Below are 16,743 nucleotides of genomic sequence, written 5' to 3'. Positions count from 1 at the left end.
CTTGAGCTTGGGAGTTTAGGACTGGTCTGAGCAAGAGTGAGACCCCATTTCTTAAAAAAAAAAAAAAATAGCCAGGTGCTGTGGCAGGCGCCTGTAGTCTCAGCTTCTCAGGAGGCTAAGGCAAGAGAATCGATTGAGCCCAAGAGTTTGAGGTTGCTGTGAGCTATGATGCCACAACACTCTACCCAGGGTGATACAGTGAGATTCTGTCTCAAAAAAAAGGGGGGGATTATCTAGGGTCAGCAGAGAAGTGAAGGCAGGGCTGGAGGGGAAGAGGCACAGAACATAACCTAAGGGCCTGGGAGGCAACAAATTCAGAGATAAAGACAGAAGGACACAGAGAGGAGGGCACAGAGAGAGTAACCCAGGGACTTCAAACACAATGCCAGAGACATGGGACAGCAAGACAGAGACAGCAAGGAGGGTGGGTTAAAGCAATCTTGAGACCCCTTCACCGCTGCTCAAAGCCACAGAGAGGCGGATGCCTAAGAATTTGCACAGAGAAAACCAGGAGTTAAAAAGGCACAGGCTGGACAGAGAGACCCCAGCAGAGAGAGAGAGAGAGAACGATGGGGAGATGGAGACAGACAGGGATAGAGAGAGACAAAGACAGAGTTAGAGAGAGACAACAGGGAAGAGACACATGGAGAGAGAAAAACAAAGAGAGAGTCAGAGACAGAAAAAACACAGCAAGAGAGAAACTGAGATCGAGAGGAGAGGAAGGGGAGAGAGAGAGGAGGAGGAGAAAGGGGGAGATCCAGAGGTGAGGCACAGAGAGAAACTGGCAGAGGAAGCAGATTCAGACAAAAAGGACAGAAAGGGCAAGGAAAAAAATAGAAATGGAAAGATGAGGGAGAGCGGGGGTGGGATGGGAGAGTCACAACCCTGTGCCCCTCCCCCCCACTCAGGTCAGGCCGGGTCCTCTCAGTGGCCTCTGCTGAGCCATGGCTAATGGTATGATTGCTTGGTGGGGTGGGAGGGGAAGGGGCGGCAGGCATTTGTCAGGACGGTGACAAATGAGCCGCCGGAGTCTCAGCTTCAGTGATGGATGGCCCGGCAGCAGGCAGAGGGGCGGGTGCAGAGGTGGGGAGGACCCACCAAGATAAATGTTTCCTTCTCCTGGAGCCAGGCCAAGCAGGGGGAGGGCCTGGGGATCCAGGGCACTGTATTCATGAAGGGCCTGGGCCTCAGGGGGAAGAAGGGAGAAAGGGTGGAGAGGGTGAAGGTGCAGGGAGATGGAGATGAAGAGGACAGAGAGATAAAGAGGCCTCCAGAGACAGAGAGAGATGGAGAAACAGAGAGATCATCCAAAGAGATGTAGAGATAGAGCAAAAAAGATGTAGGAAGAGACCTATGAGACAGACAGACGGACACATACTACAGGAAGAAACAGACACACAGGGCCTTTTAGGATCCCTTCTTCCTCCACCCCCCAGTGGAGATACAGTTCCTGAGAGTCTAGGACAGAGAGAGGAGGGACAAAGTCTGGGCCCAGGATGGAGGGAGACAGACACAGAGCTGTTGACAAAGAGGGGAAACTGAGGTAGGGAGTTAGAGGGACCAAAAGAAAAAGGAGGAGTCCTCAGCAGGTCCTTGCTCATGTGACCTGTTCCTGTAGCCTTGGATCCAGATCCTGAGGACCACTGGGCATACAAGGGGGTCTGCTGCTGTCCCAGTGGTCCCTGCTTAAGCCAGGTGGGGGCGTTATGGGGAGCCATGAGAGGTGGCCCAAGCTGTGTCGCAGGGACCCAAGGGGTGCCCCAGATCTACTAAAACAGGGCTCCACGGGTGAGTGCAGCCCGGAGACCTGCCCATCTCTAAGATGTGGATGGGGCCAGGCACTCTGAGCTGCACACACTGGCAGAGAGGGGGCACCGCCTGGCATGCCCCAGAGGTACCTGTCTTCCAAGTATCTGCAAGAGAGGCTCAAACTCCACCCTCACAGAGGCATAGCAGCAGCGACATGCTGACAACCTGAAACGTCAGGGAGCACAGGGCACCCCATCCAGGTTGAGGTCTGGCCACCATCTGCTTCCTTGCCTGGGAGCCAGCTGGGAAGAAGAGTGTGTGTGTTACAGACAGAAGACAGAGGACCGACAGACAGACCTGCATCTGGGAAGAGACAAAACAGAAATCCAAGCACCTCCCCCTTCCTCCTCCCTCCTGTCCCTAGCTCCCCTACATCACTTTTCTCCCAGACACTCTTGTTTTTCCTCTTCTCAACATTTCATTCCTTTCTTCAATTAAAAAGATTTATGCTGAGAGCCCAAATGTTTTTATGTTTTTATGTTTTGGCGGCTGGAGGGGCCTTCTGAGGTCACAGTGACCACTGACAGCAGGAACAACTCTAGAGTCTCTGTCTGAGCACCCATCCCACCCAGCCCCTCCTCTGTCACCCCTATAACTCAGTGGCCTCATCCCTCTCTGTGTTCCTCTCTGCCACTCTGTCTTGCCTTTCTCTGAGTCACACCTCTTCACTGGAGTCACATCCCTTCACTGGAGTCACACCCCTCCCTGCTATGTCCACTCATGCCCCTCTGGGACACTCGAATCCATCTACACTTCTGGTTTTCAGAATCAGCTTCACCAAAGGCAAAAAGGAAGTCTACACATCCCCTCTCAAGATGCAAATTGAGTCTGGGACCCCAGATCCCTGGATCTCCCACCCTAAATCTTGGCTGAGACTGGTGTGGGGACAGAGCAGATTGAAGAGCTTTGCATCTTAAATTTAAAAGTGATTTAAATTAATTTTCTGCTCTAAAACTCTGATCATGGGGGTGGGTCTGTGTGGCAGTGATTAAAGGCTCTCCAGACCCCTTCCCCTCCCCTGTCTTAAAGGGCCAGGATCGCAATAGGATAGTCATGGGGAGAGTACCTCCACATGTGAGACCCCAGACTCAGTCAAGGACCCCGGGATACTGTCACCCTTCGGTTTATTTCCCCAATACCCACCCTTTTGCCCCCAACCCAAGCTCATTGCTCCTCCTGCAGATGGGGAGATGGAGGCTCAGAGAGGGAAGGATCCAGACTCCAGATTCCCAAGGGACTCATGGAGATGGCCAGAGAGGAGGGTCAATGGTGTGTCCAGGGGTCAGGGGATGAAAAGGGAAAGAGAGAGAGAAAAGATGGGAGAGGGAAAGGAAGAAAGAGGAAGAGACAGGTAGAGGAGAATGAGAGACTTGGCAGAGGTGCTGAGCCCTAGCAGGGAGAGGAGAGGGCCCTCCTAGAGGCTTGGGGGGCACCAGGACTAGGGTCTTTTCCTCTCCCATCCCCACCAGGAAGTGCTGTTGCTGCCTTAACCCCCATGCCTGATGCTGTAGCTCTGGCTCACTCCACTCACACCTTGCCTTGGGCCTTGGTAGTTTGTTTAATTTCAACAAGAAGAACCAGGTTGCAGCACAGGTAGCCTGTTTATGAGTCAAAAACATCCTCAGAGAGCACAGCAGGGGTGGGCAGGGCCTCAAACCCCTCTCTCCGCTCCCCCCTGTATGGGTTTCTATCTTCCCTCTGTCTGGGTCTCTGTTCCCTTCTCCTTGGGTTCTGTCCCTGGATCTGTCACCCTCTCTCCTTGAGTCTCCAGGCACCCTCATCTTTTTTTATTTGTCTGCCTTGCTATTCCTCTGTAATGATGGTTTATAATTTTTTGGAGGAGTAAAAGATCCCTTTGTAAAGAACAGGATAAGAACTATGGACCATATGTTTTATGGGGGGAAAAGAAAGCACCATGGCCACCATTTCCTATGCAATTTTAGAGATTCAAAAGTCTCCTGATAGCCATTTGTACACCTCCTCAGGAGTCTAACACAAAGGGATAAAGACCCCTAATTTAGAAAATGTCATGGAGAGAAGGACTCCCAGATGTCTCTCTCTTCTCCCTTCAACCCCTCCTAGGAGCCTCTTAGGTGTTTCTTGAACACACCAGACAAGGTGCCTACACTCATGCCCCAGGGCCTTTGCATCTGCTGTCCTACCCTGCCTGGAATGATCTGCATAGTTCAAATGTCACCTCCTCCTAGGGCTTTCCCTGTCTGGCCTATATAAAGCACCCTCCCCAATACTCCTTTGTCTCAGAGCACTCCACCTTCTGAATTAGTTAATTAAATACATTTATTTAACTGACTATGCTCTCTCCCCACCGTCCCATCTCTGTCCCCCATCCTCAACAGAATGTGAACTCCCCCAAGAGGCCAAGAGGTTTGTCTTTTGTTCCCTGCTGTCTCCTCAGAACATCACCTGGCACATAGGAGGTAATCAGTAAGTTGCTGGTGCACAAATCTTTTTCTTTATCTCATTAGGATGCTACTTTTAAAGCTTGTCTTAGGAATGGGATGAAAGCTGGGCACCTTCTCTTCCACACATATGTAAGCAGGCATAAAATTTACCCTTGAGTCGGAGATCAGTTAAAGCAGTTGAGAGGACACCAGGCTAAGAATCTTCTAAAAGGCAAGGGCCAAAGATGAGCAGAGGGATACACACACACCCGCGCGTGCACACACACATACACGCCATCCAATACTCACTGTATTCAGAGACAGAAACAACATGCGCAGCCACTCCTGCTAACACACAAGCCCCCAGGCATGGCCTGACAACCAGACACACACCCAGACACTCTGAGGACACACATGCATGCACAGATGGCCACAGACACAGGCTCAGGAGTCCCGGAGGGGGGTAAAGGGCCAGAGCAAGCAGAGAAACCAAAATGTGAGGGTTTTGCTTCCTCCTGCCTCCGGTTCTCCTCCTATTTGTGTCTGTCAAGAGAGTGGGCAAGAAGAGGAGACAAGGAGAGGGAGGAGAAGGGAGAGAAGGAGGTAAGGGGAGAGAGAGAGAGAGAACCCGGAGTTGGGGCGAGAGACAGGAGGAGGGGCGAGCCCCAGCCCCAAGGCGGCCGAGAGGGGGAGAGGTAGAGACGCCCCGGAGCGGGGTGGGGGACAGAGAGAGACCCTGAGAGAGCCAGGCAGGAGAGGTGGGGGCCGAGGGGGACGGGCCAGCGAGACCCCACACAAAAGCCGCCGGGCGGAGGGCCGGGGGAAGGGTCTCGGAGGCTCCCGCCGCGCCCCGCCTCGCGGCCCGAGCCACCGGCGGACAGCGGGTTAAGCATCTCCGCGGTGGAACTTCCGGATGTGACCACAGAGCGAGGGAGAGACCGGGAGAGGGGGAGCAAGGCATCGAGGAGCCTCTGCACCCTCCGGCCCCGCCGCCGCCCGCCCCCGCCGCGCAGACCCCGCGCCTGCTTCTGCCCAGTCTCCGGGTCTGTTTGTCTGGGGCTGGTTCAATTAGCCCTGACCCCGGGGGAGCGACTGGGGGCTCCTGGGAAGGGGCCTCGGGCCACCCTCTGCCGCTCCCGCGCGGCCATGAGCTCCTGGCCGTGACCCCCGCGGGGGGACCGGGCTGGGGGTCCATGCTCGCAGCCTCCACCCCGCCCGGCGCCTGCCAGTGACGGGGGTGGGGGGGGCGGGCACCCAGCCTCCTGCCCACCCCCTGGCGTCGGCACCGCGGGCCGTCTGGGGGGCTGCCTGCGCCCCCCTCGCCGGCCAGGTTCTGGAAGGACCCAGCAGCTGCCGCTAGCATCAGCCCATGGCCCGGAGGGTAGGTGTGAGGGCGGGATCCCCTGCCCAGCCGGTTTCGCATCCCTCCTCCCTCTATCTTCCCCTCTCCAGGGCTCTGGCCCCAGTGGCCCGTCCGCCCTCTCCACCTCCTCTTTCTTTGCCTCTCTTTCTCTCCCCTCCTACGTCTTCTCTCTTCCATCCTCTTAGTTCCGACGTGTCCCGTTCCTGCACCTCGGTCCCCCGTTTGTGTCCCTGCTCCCCGCTCCGCCCTTCTTTATGTTCCCTGGCCTCTCCATCCCAGGCCTTTATCTCTACCCCGCACCCGTCCCCTTCTTTTTCTGCCCTCCCCCATCCTTCCTCCGGTCTACTTTTGTTCCAAGCCCCTGGTCCTGAGGGTTAGGGGTGGGGACCGTGCTGAGAGAGGTGGTCTCACCCGCCGCTGGGCCGTAGGGTTCTCTCTTCTGGCCCGGGAGGGAGGAAGCAGGGAGGAGGCACCCACTTTGGGAGGGCGGGGCAGGAGAGGGGCAGGATGAGGGGGATCCCTCTGAGTGGTGAGCGCTGGACAGCGGACTGGGAGCGGCTGCCTTCAAGTTCATAGCTCAGGAGAAGTTAGGAGAAGAGGAAATGGAAGAGGGAGAGAGGCAGACACACGCGGAGCCCTGGTGGCGGTGGGAGGCAGGAAGGCTCTTACGCCCCCTTTCCAAATCCTTTTGCCTCTTTGAGCCTCAGAGTCTTCATCACCAAGGAAAGGGTTTGACCTGGTGACAGAAAGGTCCCTCCAGCTTCCCCAGTATGTGGTTCTGTGACAATGGGACATGCAAATCTCACCTCATGCTCCTGTGTATCTTCGGGGCTGTTTGCACAAATGTGTGTCTGGTTGTGTGGAGTTGTCCTTTCCCTCAACAAGTGTTTATTGCCTGTGAGCTAGGCACTGTGCTAAGTTCCTCATTCATTCGTTCATTCATGTGCTAAATGTTTCATTCATTCATTCATTCCTGTGGCCAGCGTCTGGTTCTGTGTGTGCATGCCCAAGGGAGCAGCTCTGGCAATTTGGGGGTACTCTAAGCTCACATGTTGTGGGGGGATGTGCTTCAAAGTGTGTGTATGTGTGTGTGAGTGGAGCTGGTGTGACTGACACACCTGAGTGTACTTATGGATGGGTGTATATGACTGTGTGTGTATAATGTATTTTGTGGATTGAGGTGGCCAGTGGGATGTGACAAGTTGTATAAGATACATTCAGACTTGCATTTTTAACAACTGCAGAATGAAATGGAGTGGGGAGGCTGCATATGTACATGTACATTTGTGTACAAACAGTGCACCTTTCTGAGGGAGGCATCAGTGGGTGATACTTTCTCTCCCTCCTTGCACCTTCCCGCCTTCTCTGTCCGCTCTTCCTCTCTCTGTCACCCTCTGAATCTCACTCCCATTTCCCTCCCAGCCAGACCGTTGGGTGTCTCCCCTGGGTTTGCCCTCCCACATGTCAGGACAGTGGTTCTCAACCTTCCTAATGCTGCGAACTTTTAATATAGTTCCTCATGTTGTAGTGACCCCCAACCATAAAATTATTTTTCTTGCTACTTCATAACTGTAATTTTGCTGCTGCTATGAATCATACTGTAAATATCTGATATGCAGGATGTATTTTCATTGTTACAAAGGGGTCACAACCCACAGGTTGAGAACCGCTATGCCAGTAGTATCAGTCCTCAGCCCACCCAGACAGCTCTATGGGATGTGGGGACTTATGGGGGTTAGAGCTCAGACACTTAGTGACCAGAAAGCGGCTTCCTGGGACATGGAGGGATATCTCCTGGGTCCCAGGATAGGGAGGCTCCTCACATGCATGTCTGAGTCTCCTGACGCCTCCCCGGGGCTCTCCTGGCTCCCCCCAGTACGATGAGCTGCCCCACTACCCAGGCATCGTGGACGGCACCACAGCCCTGGCTGGCTTTGCTGAGGCAGTGCCCTCAGCAACAAGAGCCCCTGGGCCCTACGGCCCACACCGGCCACCCCAGCCCCTGCCCCCGGGCTTGGACAGTGACGGCCTGAAGAGGGAGAAGGATGAGATCTATGGGTGAGTGGGGGCTGGGGCAGAGGGGGCTCCATGTGGTCTGGGCTGTGCCTCTGGATTCTTCTTTCTCCAAGGCTGCCTTTCTCAGCCCTCTCTTTCTCTGTCTCTTCTCCTCCTGGTTCTCTTGTCCCATCCCTATTTGCTCCATCTTCCCCCAACATGCACACATACCCCTCCCCTCACCAGCTGTGTCCTCTCCTGCCTCCCCAGACATCCGCTCTTCCCTCTCCTGGCACTGGTCTTTGAGAAGTGTGAACTGGCCACATGCTCCCCTCGAGATGGGGCTGGGGCTGGGCTGGGCACACCCCTGGGGGGCGATGTCTGCTCCTCCGATTCCTTCAATGAGGACATCGCTGCCTTTGCCAAGCAGGTGGGCACCCCCATCCACCACGCCCAGAGAGCCAGCGAGGAGGGGGGGTGGAGGCAGGCTGTGCCCTGCTGGCCTCTCTCTTCCCTCCCAGGTCCGCTCCGAGAGGCCTCTCTTCTCCTCCAACCCAGAGCTGGACAATCTGGTGAGACTTGGACCCTCCATCGGGGCACCTCCTCCACAGAGTCTCCTGACATATCCCTGGGGTTTGTTTGGGGGATGGTGCAGAGGGGCTGTACCTGGGCCACCTTCTCAAACTGTGCTCCTTGTTGCCCACGTTTGATAGGGCACAGCCAGATTCTGAGGCCGGTTAGAATCTCAGCTCTGCCGTCACTAGCTCTGTGACACAGGACAAGTGGCTCCACCTCTTAGTGCTGGTGCCGTGGTGTCCTGTCTGTACAACATAGGTGGTAGTAACTTTATCACATAGGGCTGCTGTGGAATTTAATGAGTTAATGCAAGTCAAGTGCTTAGAACAGCATCTGGCACAGGATGGGACTCCAAAAGCACTGTTCTCAGTCAAGAGCACAGAGCCAAATGAGCCTAGGACTTATCCTCAAAGGAGGGGGAAAGAGATGGGGGAGAGAGGGAGGGAAGGAGAAATACTCCAACCTCTCCAGTCCTCTCTGCCCTGCTCCTGCCAGGGCTCCTATTGGCCAAACCCTTTGGCAAAGGATTCTGGGAAATGTAGTTTGCATGGGGAGGGTGGGCTTGGAGCTGGAGGCAACAGGCAAAGGGTGGGCACACTTACTGTTGGAGCCCACCTTAGCTCATGCCTCTTGTGATGGGCCCCTTCTGTCTCTTGCTTTTCTTCCCTTGTCACTTCCTCTCAATCCATCACCCTCCCTTTCCTCAATTTTGATCTCCATCTCTTTTCAATTTTTCTCTTTGCCCGCATCATCTGTCTCACTCTTCCTGTTTCTCTGTCTTTCCTTTCTTCTTCTCCCATCCCATACTCCTCTTGCTTCCCCCACCCTCACTCTGGTTCCTTCCTGGTCCCATTTTCAGATGATCCAGGCCATCCAGGTGCTGCGGTTCCACCTGCTGGAGCTGGAGAAGGTGAGTGCTCTCCTCCCTGCCACCCTCATCTGCTCCCCTTGGCCCTCCCCCTCCCTAGGCCCTCTCTCCACCAGAGTTAAAGCAGAAATGCCATCCCTGTCCCTGTATACCCAGCCCTAGCCCCCGGGTGGTCCCCCCAGTACCCCGGTCCCCCACCAGGTCCACGACCTGTGCGACAACTTCTGTCACCGCTACATCACCTGCCTCAAGGGAAAGATGCCCATCGACCTGGTCATCGAGGATCGGGATGGTGGCTGCAGAGAGGATCTTGAGGACTACCCAGCCTCTTGCCCCAGCCTCCCAGACCAGGTGGGCCTGATACAGGATAAGGGTACACACTCACCCCCATACCACACAGCCTGAGACAAGGCCACCAGGCAGCCTGGCCACAGGCGTACATATGCGTGTGGTCACATGCCAACTACACATCTACTAAATGGGCTCAGGTACACCTGGACAACGGCATGTGCATGCATGCACACACCCCCGCCCCAAACAGCTGCAGGCACCACCCACAGACTCAGCTGCATCCACATAGGTTCACTTTCAGCTGCATAAATTTGGGTACTGTCATCCCCAGTCACAGCCAGACAATAGCTTCTACCACATACTTGAACACACATATCCCAGCCACGTGTCAGCAGCATAGATCATACAGAGGGCCCAGCACATGCATACCCCAGCCACACAACAGCCACACAGATGGAGATAGAACCCGAGAGCCCAGATACTGCCTGGCACACTTGATGTGACCACACTTGGATCCACGTTGACCAGGGTGTCCTTGCATGTGCACATGCACACATGTGACCCTGACCAGTAACAGCTGGGCTCCAACAAGTGTGCGTACACATTCACATGCTACTCAGGGCCACACAGGTCCAAATTCACCCATGCAGATTTGGAAATAGAAGTACAGACTTGGATACAGCCACACAGAATCACACCCAACAAAGCAAGGAGATAAAGTGCACCACTGCAGACACAGCGGTGTCAGCTTAGGACATCAGACAACAGTCACACACATGATAGTTGGGTGGATCCTGACTTGTCACAGCTACATACAGAGATGGAGTGACAAAGCCTTGGGGAGAAGTCACACAAGGACCACCCTGGTTATACTTTCTACACAACCAGCAATGACACAACAGGACACAAAGTCAGGGACAGGTGCACAGCAGTCACAGAATGGCCTCAAGGACCCTCTGCCTCACAGCCTATAATATGCACGTGCTCAGCGAGAACCCCATTGTGTGTTATGATTGGTGACAACTCCCACGGAGGCGCATACTCAGAGGTCTTCATGCAGCCTGATTACACTTGCCTAATGATTACCCAACAGTCCTGAAGTCATACACCCAGTTGTATGGGAATCACAGTCACCATGTGCATAGTCTCATGAATAGGACAACCCAACCCTCAAACTGCAGTCATATATTTAGAAAATATAGCCTGTGATAATCAATGTCACAACCATATAGGCCTGGCAAATCACTCAAATGCAGCTGCATTTCTCAGTGACACCCATGTAACAGCCATGCCACAGCCATATCCTCTTTGGGGACAGCCATGTCATCCTAAGATCCTTGGATACAGCTGCACAGATGTAGGCACACTCATGCTCCGATAATTATACAAGTTCACTTAAGTGCCACATGAAAGTCTCAGAACAGCTTTAGGACATCTTGGATACACTCACCTGGTCATGTTCAGCATCATAATAGCCACAGGTGATAACCACGATTGTGCTCACGTGTCTTCAGACCTGAGCGATTCTGCAGTTGTGCCCAACTCATCCCCAAATGCACTGAAACACACAATTCTGCATAAATGCACAGAGCCTGGGGAAAACTCCCTGGCAGAGAACACCTGGTGCGCCCCCATGGTAGGTGATTCAGGAGTGACTGTTCACAAAGTCATGGGCAGGCTTTGAGGTAGTCAGCAGAGAAGTGGAGACCCTGGGGCTGAGCGACATACAGTGGGCAGTTGTTTCCATCTCTGGGTCTGAGAGGGAGTGGTTGCCAGAACCCAGGAGAGGAGCAGAATGCTTGACAGGGGCTAGAACATCTGGGAGAAGGACCCTCATCTCCAGCCACTTGGCAGATGGAACCCAACCTTAAGCCTAAGGGTGAAGAAGGCCCGATGAGGTTTGTCTGAGTTGATTGCCCTGGGGCACAAATCCAACACTTTGTCAAGTTGTTTAAAATGTGTCCAAGTTGGGATAAAGAAAATACAGCCTCTCACTCCCCTTAGCTACAATTCTGAGACATCAGAATCTCTGGAAATTCAAAGTATTGGTTTTTGTTTTTTTTTTTTTACCCCATAAATGTAGTGCAAACTTACTTGGCAGCAAAATCTGACCTCAACTAATAAGAGGCTATTTATAGCCTTTATTTATTCCACTCTGTTAAATATTCATCCATGTTGCTGTAGAAATGTTAATGAGTTTGATGACGGAGGTTGTGCCCCAGATCCTGCACAGTGTATGTGCTGATTGACTCTCTAAAACTGTAAAACATCCTGAATCCTGAAACACCTCAAAGAGTGATGGCTATTATTATTTCCCTCTAAAAATGTGAAACACCCTGAATCCTGAAACACCTCTAGGGTGCCTTGGACTTGTATAAAGTCATCTTTATTGAGTGATTGCTGTGTGCCTTTAGGTCAGTTAACTCACTGAATCCTTACTCTGTAAGGTGGGGACTGTTGCTGCCCTCCATTTTTCAATTGAGGAGATGAAGGCACAGAGAGATGAAGCAACTTGTCCAGGATCACACAGCCAGGAAAGAGGCACAGGCAGGCTTCCCCTCCAGGAGTCCTGGCTCCAGAACCCATACTCCTATCCATTGTGCTGTACTGTGTCCTAAACCTTGCCATTAACTTCTAGCTCTTGTTTTCTAGACTAATACATGGATTAGAGACCATGAGGATAGTGGATCTGTACATTTGGGGACCCCAGGTCCATCCAGTGGGGGCCTGGCCTCCCAGAGTGGGGACAACTCCAGTGACCAAGGTGAGAAGCTTGGGAGGTGGAGGGGAAACATGGGAGTCAGCCAGAGGATTGAAGTTAGATCACAAATAGGACTTCAGGAGGGACTAAGATAGCTGGGGTGTGGAATGGTGTCTGGGGTCAGAGTTCTGGAGCTTGCTGTCCATTGCTCTCCACTATCCCCAACACAACATGCCTGCCTCCCCTCAGGAGATGGGCTTGACACAAGTGTGGCCTCTCCCAGTTCTGGGGGAGAGGATGAGGAGCTGGACCAAGAACGGCGGCGTAACAAGAAGAGAGGGATCTTCCCCAAGGTGGCCACCAACATCATGAGAGCCTGGTTGTTCCAGCATCTCTCGGTGAGATCCCTGTAGTCCCAGGTGCAGGGTGGGCATAAAGAGATGGAAAAGGATTGTCCACAGAGACTGAGCCCCCAAAAGTTACTTTGTGGTGGGAGACTAAGGCAGGGGGGATATTGGGGAAGACTCTCATGGAGGGAATGATAAGAGTGAACATCAGTGTTACCTGTGTGCCAGGTGCTGCCAAGGGCTCTTAACTCAGTCCTTTCCATAAACCATCCATCCACCCATTTACCAACCCATCCATTATCCACACACCCACCACCCACCATCCCTAAGAGTGATGGGCCATTATTATTTCCATTTTACAGATGAGTAGACTGAGGAACAAAGAGGTTGGGAGAATTGCCCAACCAGAAGTGAGTTCAAATGCAGGCAGTCTGCAGACAACACTACCTCATGGAGAGGGACAAAAAATGGAGACAGGGAGAAGCTGAAACTGACAGAGACACGAAGATATGGGGAGGACCAAGACAGAGTAAGATAGAGACAGGGAGAGACTGAGTCACAGAGGGACAGAGACAGAAAAACAGAAACTCAGAGACAGGGAAGGAGTAACTCAGAGAAAGAGAGAGAGACAGAGACAGAAGAGGGAGAGGGAGATAGTGAGACAGAGAGAAAGCCACAGAAAAATAAAGAAACTGGTAGGGAGAGACACACATAGGGGCTCTGACAGGGAGACTCAAACAGGGACAAGGCTAGGCTTTGCTTCCCTTCTCCACACTGTTTGGAGCCCCCTCCCCAGCATGGCTCCCTAAGGAGGTCTGGCCAATTAGCCTCTAATTGCTGAAAGAGGCAGCGGACTCCGCGGGCAAGTAATTGCCTAAACAAAGCTTGGCTGAGCTTTGCCTCCACCATCCAGGAGCACTGAGATACTCAATGTGGGTAGGGGGTGAAGGGGGGGCGCTCTCCTGGCCCTGCCCTAGCCTGGGCCCACCATCCAGGAGATCAGGCGGGCCAGACCTTGGGGATCAGACCGTGCTGGCAAGCAGGGTGACTCTTGCTGGTGGCCGCAGCACCCGTACCCGTCTGAGGAGCAGAAGAAACAGCTTGCACAAGACACGGGGCTCACCATCCTGCAAGTCAACAACTGGTGAGCCGCCCAGGAGGGTTGGGCGGTCTGTGGCCGCCTAGGGTGGAGGCCAGGTGCTGTCCGCGGTGCTGACGGAGACCCCAGAGCCCGGCGCTCCCATTTCGCCTACCCTATCGCTTCCTCCCTTCCCGGCTGTCCGTGTGTCCACCTCAGTCTCTCTCCTCCTTCCTCTCTACACTGCCCCTCTCCGTTTTCATGACCACCTGCAGGTTCATTAACGCCCGGAGGCGTATCGTGCAACCGATGATCGATCAATCCAACCGCACAGGTACAGGGAGAAGGTGGGGACGGAGGGCCTGGGGTTCTGAGGAGGGTGTCAAAGTCGGGAACAGGCTTCCCGGGGCTCAGCCTATACCCCTCAACCTCTCCTCACAGGGCAGGGTGCAGCCTTCAGCCCAGAGGGCCAGCCCCTGGCTGGCTACACGGAGACCCAGCCACACGCTACTGCCCGGCCGCCGGGTAAGCCCCGCCCCCTGGTTGAGCCACTCCTCTGCGCACATAGGTACCTCCCTTAAGATTCGGTTCATGGGTGATACAGTGTGACATTTGTATTTTAAGGGTGCAGTGGATCCCAACGCAGATTCCTAGTTCCCACCTTTTCCTTACAAAGTTCACTTCCACCACAAACGGCAAGTGCCCTCTTAAAAGACAACTCAATCTATCCTGGTTGAGGGATCCTCTGGTGAAGGAAGGGGCAAGGGGGACTTAGGGAACATCTGGGGACCGTGCCTGGGGAAGACCACTAATCCTCCGTTTTTGTCTTCTAGGATCTGTGGGGATGAATTTGAACTTAGAAGGAGAGTGGCATTATCTATAGAGGATGGATTCAGGAGAAGTGTGAGTGCCCAAGGTCTAGGGGTTAAGCAACTGTCAAACCTTCAGAAGACTTCCGGACTCCAATCGTAGGCCCGCCCAGAGCAGGGTCAGCCTGGGTCCCTGAACTGAGAGCTCTCTGAGGGAAGATGTTTCATCCATCCATCCATCCATCCATCTGTCCATCCATCCGTCCATCCTCCTCTTCCGTCTGTTCATTTATCCATCCACTCCCTCAACCATCTGTGTATTTATCCATCCATCAATCATTCATCCAAATGTAATCCACTTGCCTATCCACTCCTACCCATCCAACCATACATTCCCCCTCTCACTCATTTCATCTATCCACCACCTCCACCCTAATGCACTCACCCACATATCTACTCATTTGTCTGTGTATTCACCCACCCACCTACCTACCCATGCATCTACCCATCCATCCATTAATTACCCATCCACCCACCACCCATCAGAATATACTTCTACCCACCCACTCACCCATTCATGCATCCCTTTTTGTCCATGCATTCACCCACCCATCCCATCCATTTGCAGATTTCCAAGCACACACTGAACCCTTGCTCCAGGTCCTAACATGCTTCATTTGGCTCTTGAGAAGATTCTGGTCTTAAGGGAAATGAACATCCCCAATGGCAATCCAGTGCAACAGTTGAAACAAAACATAGACTTCCCAGAGGAGGGAGTTATCAGCTAGCTCTGGAGTTTTAGGGAAGAATTCCTAGAGGCAGTGGCCCCTGGAATGGCCACTTGGATGAGCCATGAGAGGATGAATAGGAGACCACTGGCAGAGTCAGGGGTAAGGTTTAGGGAGGTATCATTCTTTTACTCTTCCAGGCCTTGACACTTTCCTCTGGCATCATGGCAGTGCTTCACAGCATCTTCTCATTTAGCCCTCACAACAACCCTGAGAGAGAGAGACCATTATTATTTTCACTTTACAAATGAGAAGACTGACACCCAGAGAGAAGAGGTCACTTGTGTAGGTCCACCTCACTCAGAAACGCAAAGGAAACAGAAAGTCCTAAGGCCCAGGGTGGGGAGGTAGCCTGAAGTTTCTAAAGCACAGATCGGATCTTGACTCTCCCTGGATTGAACTATTCTGTGGCTCCTAGTGTCCTCTGGACAAAGTCCAGACTTCTTAATTTAGCATCCATCCATCTGTCCACCCATTCATTCATTTAGTACACATCTTCTGATCTGCTCTGTGACCCACCCTGTGCTGGATGGTGGAGGGGGAAACAATAGTGACCATGACAGCCCCAGGCCTGTGGGGCTTACAGTCCAGTTGGGGAGAAAGACCCAGCCTCAAGACGGTGATGACCCAGAGTGGGCAGGGCTAGGATGTAGAAGCCCAGGAGCGAGAGGAGCCCAGATAGGGCATTGGACCCAAGCTTGGGGAGGAGTTCAGGGAGGGCTTCCTGGAAGAGGGAACGTCTGACCCAGGCTGAAGGATTTAAGGAGAGCTTCCTGGAGGTGAGACCAGCTGGGAAGGAGAGGTGAGCCAGATTATCTAGGGCCTGGTAGGGCAGTGGAGCTTCAGCCCTGCCATAGTCAAGCATGGGCGGGGTTGGTCTGGTGTGAGTGTCTGGTGACCTCTGGGTTCAACAGTGAGGGAGGGGACTTCTCACCCTACTGTCAGGCATCCCCAGTACTCCCCCTCCTTTTGGTCTCTCTCTTTTGTCTCTCTGCCTCCTGTCTTCCCCTGTCTCTCCATTTTGGTATGTTTTATCTCTCTGTGACTCCTTTCTCTCTCACACTGTCCCATTCTGTCTCCTTGTCATTTTCCATCTCTTTCTGGTTCTCCATTTCACTGTACCTCTCCTCTCTCTGTGGCACCCACTCATCCCTGCACTGGCCCCCCTTCCCTCAGTCTCTGTGTACCCCTCATTTGGGGGCCGTGTTGGGGCCAGGCACCCTCTTGCCTCCTCACCTGGCCTCTCTCCTCTCTCCACAGAGCCCAGCCTCCAGACTGTGACCACCAGCCTCACACCTGTTCTGGGCCCCACCTGGCCCACTGGCTTTGGGACCCACTTCCAAAGGCCCCTTCACTCAACGCCTACCTCCCTGGGGCCCCGCTGGGACATGGGGCCTGAGTGCCCACTCAAGGGTCTCTCCAGGACACTGACAAGGCCTCTAGGCCCTGAGCCTCACTTCTGCCCTCAGCTCTGCCCAGGACCCAGTTGAGATCCTGGGCCTTGGTCTCCAGAAGATGGTGGCTGAGGGCCCCACCTTCAGGATAGAGAAGAGATAGCGGGTGGTCTGGGTGGTCAGGAAAGGATGGTTGCCTGAACCTGACATTTTGGGGAGATTCCTTCAACCTCCCACCCATCCCCTTCTGCTTCCCCACCTCTCTTCTCTGATGTTTTCCTTTTTTTTTTTTTTTAACAATAAAGTCTTAAAAACACAAAGC

The 16,743-nt window shown here is 53.6% G+C and overlaps 1 protein-coding gene across 3 annotated transcripts; it reads left to right on the top strand.

Moving 5' to 3' along the window:
- The first annotated feature begins 913 nt into the window (after nucleotides 1-913).
- On the top strand, nucleotides 914-16,743 carry MEIS3 (Meis homeobox 3). Of its 3 annotated transcripts, none has more exons than XM_023519000.1 (13): nucleotides 914-954; nucleotides 7,451-7,632; nucleotides 7,840-7,999; nucleotides 8,091-8,141; nucleotides 9,005-9,055; nucleotides 9,215-9,364; nucleotides 11,957-12,068; nucleotides 12,255-12,403; nucleotides 13,420-13,496; nucleotides 13,706-13,764; nucleotides 13,872-13,955; nucleotides 14,264-14,337; nucleotides 16,290-16,743. In XM_023519000.1, the coding sequence occupies exons 1-12, from the start codon at nucleotides 952-954 to the stop codon at nucleotides 14,311-14,313; spliced, it is 1,128 nt and encodes a 375-aa protein (XP_023374768.1). In that variant the 5' UTR covers nucleotides 914-951; the 3' UTR covers nucleotides 14,314-14,337; nucleotides 16,290-16,743. The 3 variants fall into 3 exon arrangements, with proteins under 3 accessions (XP_023374768.1, XP_003799602.1, XP_012666618.1); XM_003799554.2 differs by lacking the exon at nucleotides 914-954 and adding an exon at nucleotides 5,358-5,592 and having other exon boundaries at nucleotides 9,266-9,364; nucleotides 16,290-16,738; XM_012811164.2 differs by lacking the exon at nucleotides 914-954 and adding an exon at nucleotides 5,545-5,592 and having other exon boundaries at nucleotides 16,290-16,738.

The sequence above is a fragment of the Otolemur garnettii genome, unplaced genomic scaffold (assembly GCF_000181295.1).
Source record: "Otolemur garnettii isolate 467f Iridium unplaced genomic scaffold, OtoGar3 scaffold00152, whole genome shotgun sequence".
Classification (NCBI taxonomy): domain Eukaryota; kingdom Metazoa; phylum Chordata; class Mammalia; order Primates; family Galagidae; genus Otolemur; species Otolemur garnettii.
This window is presented reverse-complemented; position numbering and strand designations above follow the sequence as displayed.

Excerpts from the sequence above, each read along its gene's own strand:
- MEIS3 (XM_012811164.2), top strand. Across the intron at positions 8,000-8,090 it reads TCGCTGCCTTTGCCAAGCAG|GTCCGCTCCGAGAGGCCTCT; the intron begins GTGGGCACCCCC and ends CTTCCCTCCCAG. Across the intron at positions 9,365-11,956 it reads GCCCCAGCCTCCCAGACCAG|ACTAATACATGGATTAGAGA; the intron begins GTGGGCCTGATA and ends CTTGTTTTCTAG.